Here is a 24,453-nt window from a genome sequence, read left to right on the forward strand (position 1 = left end):
ATATTCTCACGGGATAGGGATAAAATCTCGAAATAACAACCACTGGGTTTAGAGTCTTGAAATATTGGGCAGTTGTTCTTAACACAACCTCAATGAAGACCACGATAAAAATTTTGGTAATTCCCAGGGGAATTTTGTAAAATCCCAGAATTTAAATTGTAACTACCAAATCGAATAGTTTACGCGTGCGAAGCCGTGGGTAAAAGCTAAATAGGTTATATATTTACGGCGAACTAAGTGAAGTTTTGCAAGGTAGTGGCGTTTAGTTCCGTTTTCAGCCACGTTCATTAAGATCTTTGTCGATTAATAGAGGTACGGTTTTACAACTGCCCAGTTAACCTCTTGAGTTGAGAGTTGAAGTGAATGATTGATTACTCACTCAGCTACAAAAAGAACTGATTTCGCAAAAAGAGATTGAATGAAATGAATGAGTAAATGTCAAAATCCTGCTGTCAACGAAACGAACCGCTGAGCTGTGTGTGTAATCATTCACTTCAACTCTCGTGGCACTAACTATAGGAAGAGTTACAAAAGAAAGTAGAATGGTTTTATAATATTTTTTTAATGGATTAGAAGACCTAATTTTGTGTGTAGTTATTTTTGATAATTTTATATAAGTTTACGTATAATCGGTTTTATCAACCTGTGTAGAGCCATTAAAAATAAATACGGTTAGCGTGGATCGGAACGGTTGACCGCGCTCTACCTGCTCTACTATAGCCAAAATAGTCTCTATTCACTAAGGCACTAGGTCATTTTAAGTTTATTATGAAATGAAGTATTATGGCCTTCAAACTCGTAAAAAATGTTGTTAGAGCTATGATGCAGATATACACGTGAAAGGTTATTTTTATGTTATTTATTGTTCTCTACCAACAACGTTTGACAGATAATTTCCGTTCTAACTCTAACTTGAAAGAAGGTTCTGTTATTAAGTTCCAAATGTGGTGTAGATGCCTTAACCTCTTGATTCATAAAGCAATTAAGTGACTAGATAAGTTAAAGTTTTGTTGATAGTGTTAAATGTGATATTACGTTATATTCTTTCGAGTTCACGTATAAACGTAAGTTCTGTTATTTTACTTATACCTACTCTAAAAGTTATCTAAATGCGGTAGGTACTTAATGAGAACTAAGTAATAACTTTGCACTCAATATAACATGATAAATATATAATAATGTCAGGGTACAGATTTTTAAGTTATACCTTTGCTTATTTATACAACGACACATACGGATGACGTAATTAAGTGCGGCAAATTCAACAAGCAGAGAGCTTGGAAGGTGTATGAGTTGCAGTGACTCATACTTAGCCTTTTCCTTCGAAACTTACTCAACCAATTACTTAATTAGGACAGTTAATTTTCAAGTTAAGTATTATTAAACTAACGTTCTATCAAATTTGGAAAATGCATAGTTTCATAAATACCGGAGAATAGTCTGTTTATTATGTGTTTGAAATGGAAGCAGACCCTAAACAAAAATATCGTGACCTCAATTTCAAAACACTTTTTTTTGCATTTTATCAGCCGCACCTCGAACAAAAGACAAGATTGTGCTCAGTTTATTATCACCGTTACATATCTACTCGTTTATCTGCAAAACACATTGACAGCTAATAATAATATAACTGTTAAGTAGAAAAGAACAACAACTTGTATCTAAATCGATGGAACTAACAATTAAAGTACCTACCTACATACGTTTTAAATAATCGAATTAATTACAGCAAGAATGTTTAATATTTATAAAATAAAAATAATTATCCGATTACTTACGTCGTGTAGAAGCGCAAAAAGTATAAAAATGTTTTACTCATTTCAGATATTTCTTACGGCAAATGAAATATGTCTGACAGCAGCCACAAACGTTCGAACAGCTTTCGGAAATTATTTCCAAGTCTGTTTTTTTCAAGCAAGGCTAAAGAAAAGACACATAAACATTCTCAAATAAAATTGAAAAAATCAAGTATTGATAATTCCTCGAATAGTAATCAGTACGAAAATCCTCGATCTGTAAAAGATGCTCCCAGTACAAATCATGATGTTGGGCGCATCTATGAAAATTTGGCAGTTGGACAATTCCGTAGTGAATTTAATTCATCGACGAATAATATTTCTTCTAGCAATCACTCTTCTAGCAGCACTCTAGTGTCGGAGAGTATTAAAAAGTGCCAAAATGGAAATTTACCCCTGACGCCAATGCACGACGACACAGCTAGGCCTCAAGTACCACGAAAACCAAACAATGAACTGCCTACAACACGTAATCTTAATCAGAATGAGACATCTCCTACAAATCACTATCCTGATGTTTATTATCATTCTGTAGAGAAGTTAACAGAGAGAATATTAGTATCACCAGTAGATGAAATTGAAATTCACAGAGCCGTAGAGTCCTATGCCAAACCAGCTTCTGTGGGTGCTGAAATAAAAAAAGTTAGCACAAAGTTCTTAATATCACCAAAAAAAGAAGCTGAAGTTAGAACTATTCAGCCAATAAGGGCTAGAAGTTTTTCGTTTGACAATAATAACAAAAACAAATGTATACGGGATTCAAGCCTTGATAAACATAATAACAATAGTGTAGAAAAAGTAAAGAAGTCTTATAACTATTCAGCCCCTACTTCTCCCATACCAACAAATCACAAAATTCCAAATATGCCAAAAACTATTTCACCATATGGCCACGTAAGAAAATCGATGAACGAATCAGAAGAAAAGAAAAACTCTCTTAACCGGACTTGGCAAAAAACATCAGACCCGACAGCTATGTCAGTTCGAATCGGAGATTCAAATGACAGATTGAGAGATAACATTGGCAATGAACTTACAGACACAAAAGAAAAAGCACGGCAGAAGCTCGAAGCATTTTATTGGCAGAAATTAAGAGAATTGAAACAAAAAGAAGACGACTACTTGTTGAAACAATCGGTCAACCCCTCACTAAACAATTCTGTTTCAAACTATGATTCAAGTTTAAATTATAATTACAGCGTACCTCCATTATTGAAAGCTAATAGTTTACCACGAGAAAAAAATCCTGCAGTTGAATCTACTTATACAACGAGCTCCTTCTTAAGAGGAGCGCCGGAGCGACGAACCGATACTTCCATACGAAATAAGAGCTACTACACTGATGCTGATATTATATACCGTCATCCCGAAAAGCTACATTGGATCCATAACAAAACAGCAGACCTACGTGGCGAAAATCCATTGCAAGCAGTACCTGAATTTAGAAAACATTATGACCATCGATCCTTGAGCTTACAACCAAAGCGAGTCAGTTTTGAGGAACAGTACGACTATGAAAAGAAAAATACTCCCCTGGAAAAACTTCCTTTTTCAGATGACACTCGTACTAGGATATTAAATGGGAGATCAAACAGGATGTTGATGATCCCGCCGCGTCCTCCAGTTCGAACGACAAGTGTCAACAAAAGCAATAAAATTGTATATAATCACAGAATAATCAATCCAGCCAGTGCAAGCCACTCGCTATATTCAGAGTCAGAAAGTGGGTCGGAAGCCGGTGAAATACAGCGGATATTACACAGCAGTATGCGGAAAAGAACTAATGGTAAGTATTTTTCTGAATTATTTTTAATCGAAATTGCATTATACAAACAGTAAAATTAATAAATAGTACATTGTGCATTAAGGGGCGTCAGAAGGGGATTACTAACGAGATTCTATTAGATTTAGTGACCCGAGTTTGTAATCCCCTTACGGCCCGTGAATCGTGATACACACAATGATTTTTATCAAATTGCGAGAAAAAAAAGCAAAAAAAAAAATTATTGATTATTGAGTGTCCAAATACTTCACAGCTCAGCCGAAGCAAGACGCTAAGAAAACAACTGAATATAATATGGCTATCCGCCAATACAGGGGGCTACTACGAAATTCGAAAATCGAAGTTCGAACCGTACCGTCCCTCTCACTCTCGTATTGAATATTATTAGCGTCAGGAAAACGATATGAACTTCGATTTTCGAATTTCGTGGTAGCCGTAGTCATGGACGTACTACCTAAACCGGACCGAGCACTTGCAGCTCAAAAGCACGACGTTCGAGATAGTTAGTACCGATGCCCTTTGTCCCTTTCAATAGGGTGACCTGACCAGACCATACCTAAGATTTTTGTGAGACAAGTTCAATCTTCCTGCTCATTGTTTATTATAATCACTGAAGTTTTTCACTAGCTATGGGAAATTTCTAAGGGATTAGGGATGGATTACGAAATAAATAATACAAATAGTCCAAGGTTTCAATTTATTAATGTGAAATAACAAGTGCAGCGACTAAAGTTGTCTTTGGAATCTGCAACGGAAAGTCTTTTTTTGTGTGTAGTTAAGCAACGGGTTAATAAAATTGCTTATGCAAGGCAATATGCCACTTTACAACATCAACAAATTATGAAAAATCGTGAGCCAACTTACGAACAATAATTAACATAACTCAGCTGCCGATAATTATATTATCTTCTAAATTGATTATTTTGCAACTAATATTGTAAATCAGCTACTTTATTTAATAATAGTACTACAGTAAGGACACACAATACAAAAATCATGGTCAACATCAGTCTCTCTCTCTCTTCAAGTGCCTCTCCAACTAGTGAAGGTTGGCAGTCAGCTCCGCATATCAGATTCGGTCTTTTGCCAGTCTAAAAAGCTCCGCGGCGCTTTTAACACCCGTCCATTCCCGGACATTGCGTAGCCACGATTTCTTCCTACGACCCACTGCTCTTTTGCCTGCCACTTTGCCCATCATTATCAGTTGCAAGAGTTCGTATCTGTCATGTCTTAATACGTGACCCAGATAGGCAACTTTTCTTTTTTTGATGGTCTGCATTAATTGGCGTGACCTCCCAGCACGGTGTAGCACTTCAACGTTGGTCACTCGATGTGTCCAGCTAATGGCCAACATGCGTCTATAGGCCCACATTTCAAATGCTTCGATACGTTTCCGGAGATCCTCTTTAATTGTCCAAGCCTCACACCCGTAAAGAAGTATAGGCCATATATAACATTGAAGTAGGCGAGTGCGCAGTGATATTTTAAGGCTGCGACTGCAAAGAACCTTTCTCATCTCATTGAAGGCACTACGGGCGATTTCAATACGGGTCCTTATTTCACAATCACTGTCCCAGTCTTCATTCACCCAAGTGCCCAGATACTTATATGTATTTACGCACCCGCTCCAGTCTCCTGCCTGCCACAGAAATCACGGGATGTATATAGTCTCCTTCTTAGTGATCACCATGACCTTCGTCTTGGAGACATTCATTTGCCCGGTTTTAGATGTTCTGCGTTTATATCATTCACTTTCTTTTTCAATTGGCTCCATGCCTCCGCAACTGATTCGTGATCCACCTGGCTTGCATTTACCGCCCACTCATTGATGTCATTCGAAACTTTTGCTCTTATTTCTGGCTCTTTAATTTTGCTTATATCGACCATAATCCTTGGGACCTTGAGAGACTGATAAGCTCGTCTTTTGACGAATATCGAAGGTTTTTCTTGATTATTTTTCTGTCGCTCTGACCACAAACTTATTCAAATTAGCAGTTGATTCTTAGTCCGTATGTGCGTCAGTCTATAAAAACTATTTTCTTAGGCACGCTGCTAGAAGTTATATTTTAAATTCGTTCTCCATAAATAAGATTATAATGGTCTCTAGTATCTAACCATAAAAAGTCTTATCCCGTAAACAATCGAATCTAAGTTTTAAGTTCGCGCGATCAAAAGATACCTACAGACTTTTTTTGAAAGTGTATTTTAATAATAAAAAAACTGCTTAATACAGCTGCGTCATTCGGTAAGAAGTAAGTGTTTAAGGCCTCACAATGCAAGTACTCGTAGGTATTTTAAAGAAAAAATCCGAAAGTCTATTTAGTACTATTCTGATGAGATTAACATGTACCTAATTTTTCAAAGAAATAATTAGCATTAGTTATCATGACAAACAAGTTATTTGTTATGCAAGGCTGAAAAGTAACTGTTTGGCACGAGTGCTTATATTGAAACCCGAGCAAGCGGAAGATTCTAGGATTGAACCACGAGCGAAGCGAGTGGTTCAAAAGAAGAATCCTAAGCGCAGTCAAGGGTTTCAAAGGCACGAGATACTGAACAATTTTACAGCCGAGCGGAACACACAATTTGTCACCTCACGACAGCGAGAAAAATAGTAGGTAGATGGAAGAAAATAAATTGAACACTTATAAATCATTTTCAAGTTATTTTAGCTAGCTTATGCCAGCGGCTATTTGTAAATCCCAGAATTCTCATCCCATGGAAATATCTCAAAATACATCCACGTTCTTGTCTTTAAAAAGAGGGAATCTTGAAGTCCAGGTAAAAGTTTAGTTTTCTAGATCCAGGGTTTGGGTTGGACGTTGATAAGTGAGTTAGCCAGTACTTTTTACATTTCATTATGCAAGTAGCTAAACCTACTTAAAGTTAAAATAATTAAGTATTGCTAGAATTCGTAATATTGACAGTGTGAACGAACTTTTTCCCTCCGGTAGGTGCATTCTGAATCTGACCACATATCTATCTACCTATTTGTCGTTATTTTTTGTGAACAAAGACGAAAAAACTTATTTAATAGAACAAAATAAATGTTATGTTTTTTTCGTTATGAATAAATAACAACAATAATAACAAGAATGAAAACACTAACGCATTTATATTAATGAAATAATTTATGACAAACCACGTTTCAGAACGTGTCACTGTGTTTTTATTCGTGTGTGTTTCCGAATCTCTTTTCATCCTTTGATATCTATTTTTTTCTTGTTTGTTCTGTATTTTAATTATAGACGCATTTGGAATAATTTCAGAAAACTGAAATGAGCTTTACCTATTTTTATTACTAAATAAATGTTTAGTAATAAGAATAAAATAACAGATTTCATTCAGATTTAAATATTACTTGAACAAATGTAGGTATGACGAACTGTCTTTGTGAACACGTCAATATTCAACGCTTACTTCCTCAATCTCGTATCTACCCGAATTGTTTACAACAAATCAACACTCTATTGTACCTACCTAACTAAAAGATAACATAAAGATGATTCTAAATGTGGCCAGATACGAGGTTGTGAAAGTAAGCGGTCGATACGTATTTTTAAGGGGGCAGCCGTTCACGATAACGTTCGAATTTCAAACTCTTTCCAGCCAAGAGGATAAAAAACGACTTTCCACGCAGATTTCGAAGGATAAAGAAAGCTTTTTCGAGCTAGTGAGGTGAAAAGTTAATTTTTCTCAAACATGCTATGTACCTAATGTTTATGTTGTGTTCCTTAAAACAGGCTTCAAAATATACTGTTGCAGGCCTAGGCCTGCAAGGCAACAGTCTTTTGTTTCAATGCAAAACGTCAAATATCCACGATAAAGGCCACATTATACACGACTTGAAATTAATAATCTGAATTTATATGGTTCATTTATTAGTTACTGAATAAATTCACAGGACTATGAATATTCTATATGTAAATATATAAATATTACCGACGCGTTTTACGTCAAATTACAATTTTATTTACTAAATTATTAATGTAGCTGAATAAATGGGCTGCAGTTCGTGTATATTGGCCCTAAAAGCCGAACAGCAAACACAATAAAAAAAAGGTTTTGGCGGGAAAATTGACGTGTCATTTTTTTTTGATTGACTGGACTTAAGGCTGTAGCTATTTTGCAATTAAGTTCCATTTTCATTTCATAAGTTTCGTTTAGAAACGTGATTTTTTATTTTTGCAGTCCGTTATATGTTCATGTATTTTATAGCAATATGATTTTTTTGGGATTATTTTAACATTTTAAATCATGTTAGAATGAAATAAACACTTATATATATGGCAGTTATAATTTGAGTCTGGTTAAATTTTAGTTGTCTTACGAATAAAACATTGATTTCTAGGAGTTTTTATTTCTTTTAGGGCATGTTTGAAAAAAGCATACTATACAAGCCTCGGCGTGAAAGAACATATTATTATTGCCAGCCTCGTATAACTATCCGGCCTCGCTTCGCCCGGCCGTCTATACATACTCAGCCTGCAAGCCTTTCTTTCCCGGCCTCTGCAGTAATGTACTATTAAACGTCTAAGTTTCAAATAATTTATTTATTTACTATTAGGTCGATAAAGGACCGCTCTCAGTTAATGTAATTCTCGTATTCCGGAGTATGCCTAAGAGACTGCTCGATCGATTGTCATATTTATTATAACAGCTTCACCTCACCCTCACTTCCGTTCCGTCGTTGACGATAATGAACACTCCTCATCTAATAACATCTCAAGAGGGTTGTTATTCTGGATGATTGACAACATTTGCAAAATGTTTACCCTTGGTAACGATCGGATTGTTGAAGATTCAAGTAAATACATTGAGTACAGTCAGCTTTACTTCAGTACGGCACATGTTAGTTTTTGATGTTAATTTTACCGAAAAATGTTAGAATCAGTCGGAAATATTGAAATAAATCTTAATAATCTTCAATAATGACATGGAAATTAATTTCAAAACACATAGCTCGAAGCTTAACCAAGCTTAAGCTTTACCAGTGTGCCCTTTTTCAATTTTAAAAATTTATAACATTAATAAAAAAGTGTTATTGTGTGATTTATTCAACTTTCGACAGAAACTAAGGAAAACATTGAAATTTTAAGTCTGTAAGTACTATATTATGGAGATTGACCTACTTTAAAATGAAAATGTAAACCTTTTTCCTCCCTATCCCATGGGTATTTCTAGTGCAGTGCACTTCTCTGACCCTCGTAAATAAGTACGTCGCCCGCCGAACATCAGTTTCTACGCCCAGTGGTTTATGTTGTGCGTTTTCTAAGTCAATTAATATAAAAATTCTCTTACTTAATAGGAATTTAGTGACAACCTTTCAACACTTTTTAGTTCTTTAAACTATATTGTATATCAAACCAATTTATAAAAAGTGTAAACAAACCGATTTCATCAAAATTCTTTTATAAACACCCACTGTTTTGAATCAATGACACATTTATCTATAATTCCTGTCTTTTAACTAGAAGTCAAATCACCTTTTTCACTAAAATTCACTTGATTTTAATATTTAATTTACAATGGTGGAAAATTTTACATAGAATCGATTAATGCTCGATTGAATAAGCGATTTTTATTTAGGAACCTACTTAAAATTAAAAAAATAGTTACTTCTTTTTTAATTTAATAAATAGAGTTTGGATTTAAACCAAGTACTGTAAATAATAAAATAGACAAAAATACTTTGATCTATTCAATTAATAAATTAATCGATTTACTGAACAGATTAATTAGTTTGCTAGGTTCTAGGTTTTGGTCGGGGTAATGGCATCTTTGTTTACACTTTATATAAATTGGATTTAAATAAAATATACCTTCTTGTATGCCAAATTTGAGGTATGTAAATATTCCCGTGGGAATATCGAAAAAAAATTCAAGTTTCAGATGTTTCAGCTCGGCGATGATAAATCTGCCTGAATATATTACAAGCACAGGTATTTCGAAGCCACCGACTCCAATATAGACTACATACGTAGTATTACATAGTGATCGTAACCATATATTTAAAAAAACAGAATTAGGTACCTAGCAGTAAGTTTGCGATGTACCTACATACGACCGGTCTGTTTACTACCTTCAGATGAAATTTGTAGGTACCTACATCCTCCTTCCAATGAAGTTCGTAAGTAATTAATAATAACCGCACCCTTTACATTATTAGCTACCAAAATAATTAAGTTTGTACGGTTGAATAAATTTGATAAATGTAAATAGGCACTCGTATCAGAAAATACCGATATACAGAAAATCGACGAGCACACAATAAACTTCCGTGTGTTACACGTTACACCCACGTAAATAAAGTAATTCAAAAGAAGCCTTACCTACATTTAAATTTTCTTCTGAATGTTCGATGTAAATACAATAATAATTGTTTAATAACTAACTGAATGGAGGTAAAGCGGCTTAATTCTATGTGGGTGTTGAGTTAATTAAACTGAAGTTGTTTTTGCCAGCAATACCTTTAAGGTATTTTATAATTTTAATGCGTAACCTATATTTTATTAAAATAAGCATAAATTAAGCATGGTGATGATAAGTAATTACCGCAGTAAAGTGATGCTTGTACTCGAAACGCCAAACATAATATCATATCAAGTAAATAGACAACGTCGGTGCAAATTACTTTAGCTCTACTTTGCAGCAACGCACGGTGAACCGAGGAGAAGGTCGTCAAGGAAGTTAGCAAAACACGCCATAGAGGTACATAATTAAAAGCCTTCACACAGGACGTGACGCGCGCAAGCTAGCTCTTGGTACCAAGGGATATCTAACATGGATATAAACCATCATACCTATACATGACTACTAAATATATCAAAGGTATTCAACGACGGTTCTTCTAATTGAAAAGCAAGGTACGTTGCGTTGAGAGTAATTTTTATTTTCTAAAATAACAGAGATGATGTTTTACTAATTCAAAACTTCAGATTTAATAGTACAAAATGGTTTGATGCTGAAGCTGATCTCTGGGGAGGTTTTCTGTGCTTCCAGCCAAAATTTTCACGGAACAGAGACAGAGGGTGGAATTACTAGGGCTGCCTCTGACCTCTACATTACATATATTCGTGTGCTAATAAGTGTTATAAAGAGGGTCCTTAGAAATGATACAACCTTTTTTTGGTGAATTATTATTAAGTTAATTCGGCTTTTTCCTACCATTTTAATAATATTTACGGGTAATAATACTTGTTTAGATATACCTACGTTTTGTTAACAAATAGTAGCTGCCTGCACATGTACAACTTCGTGAGCTCTTAAAAAAACCTTCGGATTTTAGAAGTATACTTCGGGTATTGACGATGACACGCGATTGTGATATGCGGTTCTGTTCTGTTATCAACTTGTAAAAAATTTCGAACTTACTTTAAAAAGTTATGTAAAGAATAACCATCAGTACAAAATAAACCTTACTGTAATAATATTACGTTTATTTATCTTTTTCTAATTTTAATACAATACGACTTTTTGTCATGATACAAATAAAACAAAATCAGCATTTTCGAATTCTTCCATCGGTTATTTAAATAGAGAACAACCCGCCTTCACACACTATTTTTGTTTGGAAGTATATAGAGCTGTTATACCGTGTCTAGTTCTCTTGGGTATGTCAAATTAATTTTTTTGGTCTGCTTTGCTAAATATCTTTTTAATGTAGGTACTTTTCGAAATCCTCATTGCTTCTATAACTTGGTCTTGAAATTCATTACAATATTTACAATCAACACATTTCTTAAAACTTTTAGCTTAAAAAATATATTATACGTAAGTGGTGGTTCTAACTGCTCTATTATAAATCAATGAAAACACAACGAGTGCACTCTTCGCGTGATGGATTGCTTCTAAGTCAAAAAGACAATTGTCATTTCCTACTACACGAATCCTTCCGATTTCCCCCGAAACCCGAAAGTTTTTATAAGAGCTCACGGATTGTGCGTATAAATAAGTAAGTTATGGAAGTTATGGATAAAGGTATTTAAGTAGGTACTTTAAACAGTATCAACTATCCTTGTACAATTATTGGTCTATTATGTAGGTAGCTATATTATTATTCCAAATTTTCGTCATGAATGAAGAACGATCTTTTTTTACACAGGAAGAAAAAGTTTACATGTCGTTTATTGGTCCCGGTGCATCTATCAGCCCTGCTTTCGGGCGGCGTCGGTGTATCCGTCGCGCAAGGTCGACGGCCGCATCGATCGCCGACTACCCTCGCGCCTGTGCGGCACCGCATATATACCGCGCAACAGGCCATACCTAACCTTCTCTGTGTATAGTCAAAATACTAGCCGGCTTTAGTCTCAAAGTGGGCGTCCGAAGGCGCAGACGGCGCCGGGGCTGTCGCCACGTGCAGCAAGTGCCACTCTAAACAACGCCACGCGATTCTCGCCGGCTCTCGAAACACCTCTAACTGTGATAACAAACACCAAGTAATGTTAAGTAGGTCGGGTTCTCAATTGTAAACTTCGCTAAGTCTTATACACCCTCAGAAACGTTTCGGGTGTAGTTGCGGCGTTATCTTGTTTTGGTTTGCGGTCGATGGCCATGGGAGTGGTTCAACGGCACTAGGGTGGGCACGCCGGCAGATGGCGGTATGCGTGCGTCCACGTGAATCTTATTACAGCACTCGCTCTCCTCTCAGGGTACAACGGTGCATCAGTTCGCTTCTGCGCGCTGCATCCGAGTTGATAACGCTATGAGTTCCCGAGGGTGGAGGGATGTATAATATGTATATGGTTCAATAAAACAGCCATACAAAACTCGACCGTCCTTCTTACAATGTAACATCTATAGTCAAATGCGCTATAATTAATGATAATGAATAGTCTTAATATTATTCATCTCTTGAACTAACATACTCATAAAGCGTTAGGCTAACGTTGTATTTTAGCAAGTACTCGTAGGTAATCTAATTAGGACAAGTACCTATTTATATATTTATTAAAACTTAGACTCTTCTTTAGGAACGTCACTCACTTGCTGAAAATGTAAAAACTGTGAGCCCGAATTGCGTTGTTATGTTACCATTTTTGTGTTTATTTTACCATTTCCTGTTTGAAACATGATCAGAAAAATAAAATTAAAATAAACAATGGTAATCATTGACTAATCAGCAAGCAACATTTATAAGAGAGCACACGGGGTTGTCAATAAAAGTCACAGTGATACCCTACCCTACCCGTAAAGACGCACAAAGTCAAAGTAACAGAGAAGAGAGAGAGAGAGTTGCTTTACACAGTCCTTGAGCCATTTTAATATTTAAAAGCTAGCATCTTACGCTGAACCTTTAAGCGGCTTGTGGCTCACCTGAACAGGATTAATTACACTCTTACCACTCACTGAAACTTCGATAAACATTATTTAGGAGCCGAAAATGTTTCTACAAAAGGCTTTTATTTCACTGATTACAAAATACGAGTACCTATAACGCTACAAACATTTTTTAAGTACCAGAAAAGGTACAAAAATAATAAGTGGTCAACAAAATTAAAATTTTAGCAATATATTTTACTTTTGGCTCCATTGTAGAGATAACACCTAACTAATTATTGTAAGCTCAAAAATAATACATTTAATTTTAAATTACCTTCAAATAATAATTTAATTATAAACCAAAAAAGTGTCATTTTTTACACACTGAACAAAGCTCTGCTTCTCGGATCTCATACTCTGCATAATATATGAATATGATGCAACTCTGACCTAACCTAACCCGTCAAAATAGTATCCCATCCATCACACACAACGCAAAGCACATTAATTGGCTTGCTGAGCTGACATTAGGTGATAGTTAAAAATTAAAAAAAATGTGGGCTCATTTTTTATCAGTAGACAGCTAAATTCTAAAATATATTCTCAGTTGGTCAATATATATATATTCGTTCCCATAAACAAATTGCCTAACAGATACCTAGGTATGCACACAGGATTCTAGGTAAAGATTATGTTCCTATTAACGTACTAATAAACATATACATTTCAGATTCTCGAAGAGGTGTTATACAATAATCGAAGTATGGTAGAGATATTGAAGAGTTTGTGAAAAGGTACACATGTTTTGTTTTGTCGGAAAAGTTCGTATTTATCTTGCATTCTCAACTAGCTTACTGAAGTTTACTGGAGCTCATTGAGACAGCAAGACAAAGACCTTATCCGACAACATACGATGGAAAAACATTATTCAATAGACCTGTATTAAGTAGTAAATAATTAAGTGATTTCGAATAGCACGGAGAAGTAGGTACTAAATTTGAATTAAAGTTTATTTGATAGCCATAGTATAACAAAAATACTGTTAACAGACATCCGGGCGATTAAAAGTACGACAAACTATTATGTTGTACGTACCCATTGAGGTGTTAAGAGACAACGAAAATGATTGTGTCACTGTAAATAATTCGTTTGTTATGCTACTCTTTTGAAAATCGGCCATAAACTAAAACATTTAGATACGTCTCGGATTTTTGTTCCTGGACAGACGAAGAATATATAACCTTCGTGTTTCTCGGAAGAACATTTTTATTCCTTTGCAGTAATTTTCAAGTACTACTACCATCAAGAATAAAACGAAAAAACCGGAATTGATTAAGCCAGTAACGCAATATTTAGTAAGTTTTGATAATTTATCCCCGCGCGGTGTCCCCACGGTGCTCGCGAAGGCAGTTTGTGCTACAGAAAACTAGTACAATGAATCGTGTTCCTGCATAGTGAAGTGAAATTGTAAAATATGTTTGTCCCATATTGAAAATTATCTTAAAACCTGTATTGGATTTACTAGTTAAAGTTAAGTGCATATGACTTTTAAATGTACTTATTAAAGCAACTTGGGGTGTGTAATTGAAAATGTTAAGCCGGTGGAAGAGCAAGGACAAGTCTGAGAAGACAAGCAAGTCTTCCAGCTCTAGTGGAAAGAAGAAACGAAAGGGGCGAGAAAATGGTGAGTGATGTTTTAATGGGGCACTCATTATTATCTATGTATTTAATACCTTTAAACGAGCAATTCTTGTATATAATATATACTCAGAATCTCGGATACGGCTCCAACGATTTCGACGAAATTTGGCATGTAGGGGTTTTCGGGGATGACAAATCGATGTAGCTTGGTCTTATCTCTGGGAAAACGCTTATTATCGAGTTTTAGACCGAGCTAAGCTCGGTCGCCCTTACGTATTATAAACCCTAGTGGCAGCTGTTAAACTTGGGATAATGCTTGGCTAATGTCAAGCATAATGACATAATCTACGGTTTATTCTGCTCAGGAACGTTAACGGTTAAGCAGTAGCAGCAAGAAAAAAATAAAGAAAAAGATAAAGAATAAAAATAATCAAGTAGGTAGATAATTTTAAAAAATACATTTACAGAAAATAGATTACATTACTTATTATTAAATTTATTATATTTATTTATTATTAAAACTGATTTAACTCCTTTCTAATTTTGTTTTCTGGATACACATTTTAAAAAGAAAATTTTGATAACACTACGCACGCACTGCGATAAAAAACGGGCGATTGGCTTGGCTGTAAGTTGTAATATAATGAGATGTGGGAGATGGTGGTCAATCTGACGATACCTGTAGTTGTGCGTAAAGAGAACAAGAACCCTTTTTATTGAGTAAACCTTAGATTATATACATCATGATTGTCGCTGACACAAGCAATATGCGTTTATGTAGCAGTAAACTATTGTGTTACTGCTAAACACTGAAAGTGGCCAATTGCCATACGACACCTTCCCCGAAAGTCCCTTCACCCCCGGGGTGGCAGAAAAAAAAATTAAACGCATGTTACTTGTTTACAATTTTTTTTTAATTCCTGTAAAAAAACCTGAGACCAACTTTGCTATTCACATGCATAAGTTACTTATTTTAGTTTAAACATGAAAAGAAAAAATAAAATTTACTGGGTAATTATTTCTGTATTTGTCCTAGTGTCACTTGTTACGTAAAATGATTAGGGAAAAAAAATCTAGACGTAAAAAAAATATAAAAATTGTAAAATAAAAATCTTTATCCATATCTCAATAACTTAATTATTCATCGTTGGCATATATCTATGTGCCTATTTATTATTAATTACTTCTTTGGTATTTTAGTATCGGTATTTTATATACTAATAACTAATGCCATAACTCGGAGTCATCTGCTCCTAATGTGTGTCTCTGCACACAACATAATGAGTACGCATTTGTGCGTCCCTTTAATATAATTTCTTTAATATAAATGGGTATTGTCACCCAAGGGCATGGTCACCCTATTAAAAAAAATACCTTGGCATATCAGGTCACCCATTTTGGTGTGCCTGTAATAGTTACGAGATACCGTTTAAGATTAAAATCTCCAATAGGATTTCACAGAGGACACGGTAGTTCACACCATGATCAATCACTATGGACTGGTTCTCTAACTATAGTTTCAATATGTACCGTACCAAAATAAAACTATAAGACTTTATCAAGTAAAAAAAATAGTTGGTTAGTAAGTTATCAAATTTCATTCATTTTAAATTATAATGTTTAAAAACTGATGTGCCTGCGCTCGTCCTAGTTAAAATTTTGCTGACGGGCCGTAACGTGCATTACCTTCGCACGGCGATATTACGAAACTGAATGTTTCGACCTAATTAAACAACGTGACACTAGAAATAAGTAAAATTTCAAATATAGACTAGAAATAGTCCGTAAATGAGATGAAACTCTATATATAAACTACCTACTGTACAGCGACAATCCCTTATTTATATTAAAGGTACTTTCGTAAAAAAAAACATGCTTAAATTAATATTTATTTAAGTAATATAACGTGCAAAAATTATTAATATAGTATTCATTTTATGTAAATAACTCTATTAATTTTTACTCCCACCAGGTTTCAAGGTGATCAGTCTTGATACTGGTTAAAGTATAAATCACTAGGATTAAACTGTGCAAAGATTACTTACTATTTTTAGTGTACTTTAAATATTACTAATAGGAATTCCAAAAATTACTACATTTTAAACTATATTAACGTACTTTAAAAAAAAACATTAGATGAAAGACCAAATAAAAAACCTTTCGCCGTAAGCGGCAACAGCGTCGCTCGTGCTGGTAGCACGCAGCATCTTGGCTGCTGGCGCGGCGGCTGGCATCCGGGTCAGCGTCAGGCGTTTGGTGCAGCGGGACAATGACACGGCGCGGCACGTGACTCGATGCTGCTCCGCATGGCACGAGGACTGCTGGTGATCGCGTTCATGGGCCGGGCTAACCCTGGACTCCCCGGAACATGGGCCGGGATTTCCCTGGACACCTCTTGATTGGGCCGGGATAACCCTGGACACCTCTTCTTTCTTCGTTTTTCTTTCTTCTTACGGATTTTATTTTATCTTTCTTATTTTAAGTATTTTAGTTTATTAAATTATTTCTTCATATTTATTTTTACTTCAATTTCTTCATTCTTCATTTTCATGTAGCTTTATTCTTTTCTCTTCTTACTTCATCTAATTTTATTCGCTTCTTCTTATTTCCTTCATTTCTTCTATTCAATAAATTCTTCATATTTAATGTAATTTTTTCTCTTCTCTCTTCAGTAATGTATTTTACTTTGTTGATCTTCATTCTTCACATTTGAAAGTCTGTCTTGAATTAGTTTACTTCATTATTATTTTATTTGCATATCTTCTTAACTTTTTATTTTTTCTTCTTTTTCTTCATGATGTCTTCATTTATTATTTCTTCTTTTGATCACACGCACACACAGTCATGTGACGATTTCCTTGTGGTTAGTATCCTTTGGTTCGCAGTGGCAAGGTCGCCATGTAATATAAGGATGAGGTGGGAGGTGGTGGTCAATCAGACGATACCTGTAGTTGTGCGTAAAGAGAACAAGAACCCTTTTTATTGAGTAAACCTTAGATTATATATATCATGATTGTCGCTGACACAAGCAATATGCGTTTATGTAGCAGTAAACTATTGTGTTGCTGCTAAACACTAAAAGTGGCCAATTACCATACTACAAAGTATAGGAATCCGAAAATTCCGCGATGGGATGATGGCCCGAGTTTAACATTAACCCGAGAATGAGAGGTATCGAACAGGGAAGTGTTATGGCGCCTACCCTGTTTGAAATCTACTTTACTGCTATGATATAGACTTTTATAAAACCTGCAGTAACCATCATGGCCAGTGTAAGATTATAAAAGCGTCTTTAATGTGTTAAGATTTAGAGCTAGGTACTAATAATTATTGTTATTATGGGTAAAAATAATTAGCGAGCTGTATTTATAATGAGTTGAAAATCCTAGTAGATGATTAAAATTGTAAAAAATAACTTAAGGAATTTTTAGAAATTCCCATGGAATAAGGATTCATAATCATAATTTATATAAATCTATGATTTAGAATGACCATGTCTTTTATCTATTATTGCTGGACTCTTCTAATTTAGCATACAAGTAGATGATTACATTAATAAAAATTAAACTCGGGGTTTTTCAAAACTCTGACGGCGGGATGAAGAATACAGGGGATTTTTATATATTTCCTTCAAAATGGCTTTCTCCATAACCATAACGACTAGAGATGCAGGAAATTACTTAAAACTGAATTCATCGTAATTCCTGTGGGATAAAGCATAAATAGTCATTTATGCAACTGTATTATATTATACATAAGGGCCACTGAGACACGAGTGCGATCGAGTTTATGAAATTAGGCGAAGCCGAATGTCATAATAGATACGCATGAGTGTCTCAATGGCTGATTCTGAATAGTTGCATATTACTTTTTCTACGAGCTCAAACATAAACAATTAATAAATAATGAATAACATAACGGAAAATAAATGAATTTTTCGATTTTAAAGGTAGCAAATTACTGCTCACTTCCATTGCCGGCTGTTTTATTTCTGGCGGCGTCATCATTTCTGCATCACTTAATTCACCAAAGTCACACATTCTCACAGATATAAAATAGTTTAAATATTAGTGATTAACTCTTTTATTTCTTTTAATTTTCAAGAACTCCGCAGCTCCCTGCAAAAGCAAAACAAATCCCGCTATTTTGAAACGTTTTTTTTATCACTAATGGACCTTAGAATCATAGTAAAATATTATGATACGAGTACAGTTGCATAAATAACGATTTTTACCTAACAAGCTGTAGGTAAGTAGTTGTTATATGTACTCGTACCATAGAGGCGCAATAAGAAGGGGTTATTGGAATTTGCCAAGGGGTATAAAACGAGATTTGATCTTAGATTTTTTCTCTTCTCAGACAAAGTCGCGGGCAAAAGCTAGTCACATATTAAACAGTTTGGGAGAATAAGTATTATAAGATGAAACGGTACATTCAGAAATCACATTTTGTGTCTAAATTTGATATTCATGATTCTATATCCTACTACTTGCACTATTACTTATTTATTCTGTGATCCTAGTAAAAAAAGTATGCGAATTTCTGAAAATATATTTACTAGTTTTTTATACTAGATACGTTCCTTTACTATATATCTGAGTAAAATCCTGAAAATTCTTCAGGATAAGGTATTTTACGGTCAAAGGAATATTCTTTAAGCATCTCTATCTTGTTAACCCTGCGTTTTACGTATTGAATAGAATTAAACAGATTATAGGTTAATAATAGGTATAGTTAATTACGAATTCACGTAGGTACATATCTATCTTGAGAACGTCTTGCTGTACGTTATCTTTTATCTACCTGTTCAAAATAAATATTTTGACTTTCACTTACTTTAATAATAAAATATCATGAATTTATATTTTTTCCACATTCACATCCAACTCCAGCTCCTCTGAGAAGGCCTCCATTATAACCCACTATTAAAACTCACTATGGAACATTTAGGTACCTACCGAATCAGAATTTACAGGACTTTATTTGTTTCAGAAGATGACTGGCATGGAGATGGATCACGTATTGATGGTGAGTGGCTTCATTGGTGGATAGAACTTAGAACTAGACGCCAGAAGTTAAATGACATTGTCATTGTCAAACTTAGAAATAGATATAAAATACATGTGTTTTTTAATGATACTCGTAGGCTTGATAGTATAGTCTACGTAGTTTCTTAGGGTAACGTAATAAGAGGATGCTCGAGAGGACTGTTACTAAGTCCGCTTATCTGTCCGTCCGTGCGTCTGTCTGCCCGTTCCTCTGTCACGGAGGTCTATCTTTCGAACCGTCATAGGCAGAAACTTGAAGTGCAGATACCTACACAACAAATATTTTGTGGCAACTTTTTTCACTAACACTTTTGTGTTCTACATTGTGATTCTTAAGGAGAAACCAATTATGAGAAATGCTAACAATGGATTTAAAACACTCTTGCTTACTACAAGAGAAATCCATGTGAGTAAATATGTTATTTTTGACAAAGTATTCATATCAACCCATGCAATAAAGACGTATCTAAAAGTGAAAAAAATGATGCCTAGTTGCTCGTAGGGCCCACGAGATATATAACACTCAGAAAACTTAAGATACTTGGTAACTTACATCGTGATTTTAGCAAAATCTTCATTCTGCATAGTACAGTTATACAATATAACTGATGTAGTTAAATTAAATCTCATTGTCGCATTAGCGGCATGCCCAATCACGAAAAATATGAACCGACTAGTTTCAGAACTTCCAGAATGGGCCGGATTACGTACTGAACTATAAATAAAGTTGAGAGTATCGGTTTGTGTTCTACTTCAATACACGACCATGCTTCGTTTGGGAGTGTACGCGGGTCGCTGTTCGGCAAAACTATTTTACTCGCTGGGCGCACGCGCGCAATCCATTATTAACCAAACAGATCATGTTTATATGATTCGAAATTAGTAAGACAGATTCCTCTCATTTTATTATTTAGTGTTGAAATATTAAGTTTTCAGTGTTGCTAAGGGAATGTACAGTATCCGGATATTTAGTTTGAAACCTACGCATTAGCGTAAATGTTGTGTTGTGCTTTATGGAAATGTGTATGTTATTTTGAAAGCCCGCATTGTAAGAGAAGTGTAAATTTATTATGTTGTGACAACTTCAATGCTGGTGGTGAGGTACCGAACTTTACAAAACCAATAGACGCTAGCACCGCGCCTTGGGCGGCGCGCCCGCGTCCGTGCTTACCGCAGTTACCAGGAGCAACATTACTGTCAATTACACAGTAAGTCGCATATTTAAAATCGAAATGACTAAAGTGCATGGTGTACCTAAGTATAAACTTGATGCAGATTTATTGTAAATACATACCTTAATGTTAACGCCAGCTGTCAGTACGGATAGATTTCTAAAACCACACCAAGGAAAATAGCATGTGAATATAAATTTCTAAAACTGTGTATCACGACTGCTCCAATATTTTTTTGATGACTGCTTATAATTATGTACTTAGTTGACCAGGGCGGCAGTTTCTTACTACACCATCCGAATTTCGAATTCAACGCAGTTTTTCTCCATTTCCACAGACGCTATTTCAATAATCGACCTCTGACTAGCTACAGTGTGGAGGTGGAGAAACTGCATGAACACACATTTCTTGTATAAACGTAGCTATCATAACGTTTCAAATGAACAGTCATTATTTCAGTTCATTTATGTGCACCTCCGCAAAATAACGCCTCATTCAATAAATTAGGTAGTTCAATTTGACTGTAGAGAGACTGAACTATATAGCTAAAATATCAAAAAAAAATGCCTTCAAGAACAAGCTATAACTTAAGTATGCTCTAAAAACGAAAATCGCCAGACCAATCAATCCAATACGTACACAATTTATCTATATCTAACCTAACCTGAACAGTATCATGACTGACTGACTGACAGATAACGATAGCCAAAACTACTGCTGCTGTATTATAAAGGATCCTTAGGATTTTTTTTAGAAAATCCCCTGTGATATGGAAATAGCTAAACTTTATGTGTTTATTGGGGGTAATCTCTGATACTACTGAGCTGATTGAAATAATTCTTTTTTAAGCTACAATATCACTCATCAGCAGTTAAAATATTAAAATAGATTAAAACAGAAATTCATGTGCCGCGGGAACTTTACAATTTCTCGGGATAAAAGTAGATTATAGAAATCAAAAAACATTGTAGCTTTCTACGTATACGTATACGTATTAGTGAAAGATTTCGACCTCGAGGGGATTTGCATATTCCGTAGGAAATAGTAAGTAGTAACCAATCTTACTAGTCAAAAACTGCAGCTTTCTATTAGTGACTTAAGCGATCTAAAGACTTATATCTATCTCGCGGGAACTTTGCGAATTCCCTTGATAAAAGAAGCCTGTTTCAATTTACAGGGACAGTTTAGCTTTCTATAGAGTTCTCTTATTCTTATCACGTGGGAATAATCTCAGATCATGTACGAAGTTATAGGCAATAGAAACGCATAGTACTTACTTTAAGGGTTTCTAAAATTCCACTCCAAAGGGTTTCAAAGTTGGTACGAATTTATGTCTAATTACGTAGGTAGGTTGATTTTTGAATTCGAAAATTTGCACCATCTGTCTAAAACAACGTCTGTCTGTGTTTGTATTTCTATATGTATTATAGATAATTCTCCGAAAAATGAATCAAAACACGAAAAAAGGATCGTAGAGAGTAAATGTAAGATACCCCAAATTTAACGCGAGCGAAGCCGCGGGCAAAAGCTAAATATCATAAAGCAACACTATGCTCACTTTTCCTAGAATAGTAGAGCGAGTTCCTACCGAAAATATACCATTGTATTTTCCCCCATATTACGATGTTAATGAATAGGATTACCTAGGTCGAAAAGGTAAACATTTTATCGTTGCCATTGACTGCTTCATTTCAGCAACATTACAAATAACTTCCGAATAAATTTGCGGGTGGTAGGACCTAGTGCAGGATCCATCCGGATCGCTACCACCATCTTACTCGTTAATCCTACCGCCAAGCAGCAGTGCTTGCACTGTTGTGTTCCGGTGAGGAGAGTAAGACAGCCGAGTGAAATTAGAGAGAGAGAGAGAGAGAGAGAGAGAGAGAGAAACATTTACTTACACATATTTGATACACATAGAAATACATTAGATAGAAAAAAAACCATCGAATAGTATAAAGTGGACCCCACTCAGCATAGTGTTACGGCAAGCCGCATCGCTGTTTTTCAGTGGGACCCATAATTACTGGCGCAAAAGGCATTTTATCTTAGCCCTCTAGGTTGGTAACGCACCTGCAATCCCTCTGGTGTTGCGGGTGTCCATGGGCATTGGTGATCACTTACGATCCACCTGATCGTTTACCTTCATTTGACACAAAAACATAAGTCGTTATTGTCTAATATCTGCATTATAATACGTGTTTTTATTAAGCATAACATTTTTTTGGGTTTGTTTATAAAATACGCGTTTTATATTTTTAATTCAGTATTATTCATATAATGTCTAAGAACCTGGACGACCGAGCTTTACCTGGGCTAAAACTCGATAGTAAGCGTTTTCCCAGAAATAAGACCAAGCGAGATCGATTTGTCATCACCGAAAACCCCCACATACTAAATTTCATCGAAATCGTTAGATCCGTTTCCAAGATTCTGATTATTTACAAGAATTGCTCATTAAAAGGTATTAAGATAGATAGACAGATTAGAAAGATAGATAAATAATCAAATCACAACTTTCCCTCAGATGCAATAACTATGATATCAACCTACCTATGGTGATTTTAAAACTTTATAGAAGGTTTTATTCACTGAGATTCACGGTTGACCTGGCATCAGTCAGTATGGCTGAGCGCTGCGGGCTCTCTGCCCACTATCTCAAAAACTGTTAGGCGTACGAAAAATGTTTAGCACAGCAAATATTTGTTTCAAATTTTATGCTCTACAATTTTGTAATACATGTTAACAGCACTGAACCTATAGAAACCGTGATAATCGCGAAAAACTCACTTTTTTGACATTTGACCTTGAATAACTTATGACACGGACACGAGAATTTCCGAGACTTTTGAGACAACTCTTTTAGGAGACCTAAAAATGAAGCTGTATACGAGTTTCCAGCTTATTATCTCTCATTCCGAAGTGAATCTCCTAGTATTACTGGATTAATATTGTTATATTTTATATAGTAGGTACGTCGTTTTTTTCCTCGCATTCAAAATTAAAAGTAAGTACATAATAATAATATACTTGTATACAGTGCTTAACGCAAGACTATAAACAACCATAAGAGACTCGAACTATAGCCACCCTCGCTCTGCCCGAGTGGCTAAATATCTCGTATCATTATGGCGTGTTTAGTTCCTAGTTGAACAATCTACTATTAACTAACCATCTAAAAAAATAACACAGTTATAAGCAGAAATCGAGGAAATAAAATTGTATGCAAAACTTGGAGCTACTGTGTCTTAACGCTAATCAAGCGTTATACTCCGGCAATTCGTTATTTGTCACGATGGCTTTTAATTAAAATGCATTGTTAGTCGAGTTAAATAAGTGAATGATGTCATATTACACAACTACTGAAGTACTACTGCAGTCAGCGGATTAGCTTCTCAGCGTCTCTTAGTACTAGAAAGCTGTAATTTGGCATGAATGTTCATAATATTCAAATTGACAAAGTGGTAGAATAATAAATTGCCCACTGTTACCTACTAGCTATGTGATTGTTGCTGGATATTTTTAAAAAATAGGAATAAAGGATAAACTTTAAATAACACCGAAATTATCACCAATTTTGATTCTATCTTTTTAATCAGCACAAATTTAAGTAGGTAAGTAATGCCAAAAAAGTCATTGAAACTCGGTGAAATTTGAAAATATTGAATGCGGAACTAATCCGTAATGTTTTATTTGTAGAAAAACATTTATGAAATTGCAGTAAATTCTGGCTGCATCATACAGACCATCTT

General features: G+C 35.1%; 1 protein-coding gene across 19 annotated transcripts in view; it reads left to right on the top strand.

Moving 5' to 3' along the window:
- Positions 1-768: 768 nt before the first annotated feature.
- Positions 769-24,453, top strand: part of LOC141432893 (coiled-coil domain-containing protein AGAP005037) — a 185,049-nt gene continuing 161,364 nt past the window's right edge. For 11 of the 19 annotated variants that reach the window (XR_012451883.1, XM_074094717.1, XM_074094755.1 and 8 more), the window contains exons 1-3: positions 850-1,064; positions 1,825-3,582; positions 19,474-19,509. Coding sequence is in view for 17 of the 19 variants with exons in the window: in XM_074094717.1 (XP_073950818.1) it covers positions 1,848-3,582; positions 19,474-19,509 (1,771 nt within the window). In the remaining 2 variants the exon portion in view is untranslated. The other 8 variants (XM_074094724.1, XM_074094733.1, XM_074094806.1 and 5 more) reach the window with 8 other exon arrangements.

Source organism: Choristoneura fumiferana, chromosome Z (assembly GCF_025370935.1).
Source record: "Choristoneura fumiferana chromosome Z, NRCan_CFum_1, whole genome shotgun sequence".
Lineage (NCBI taxonomy): Eukaryota > Metazoa > Arthropoda > Insecta > Lepidoptera > Tortricidae > Choristoneura > Choristoneura fumiferana.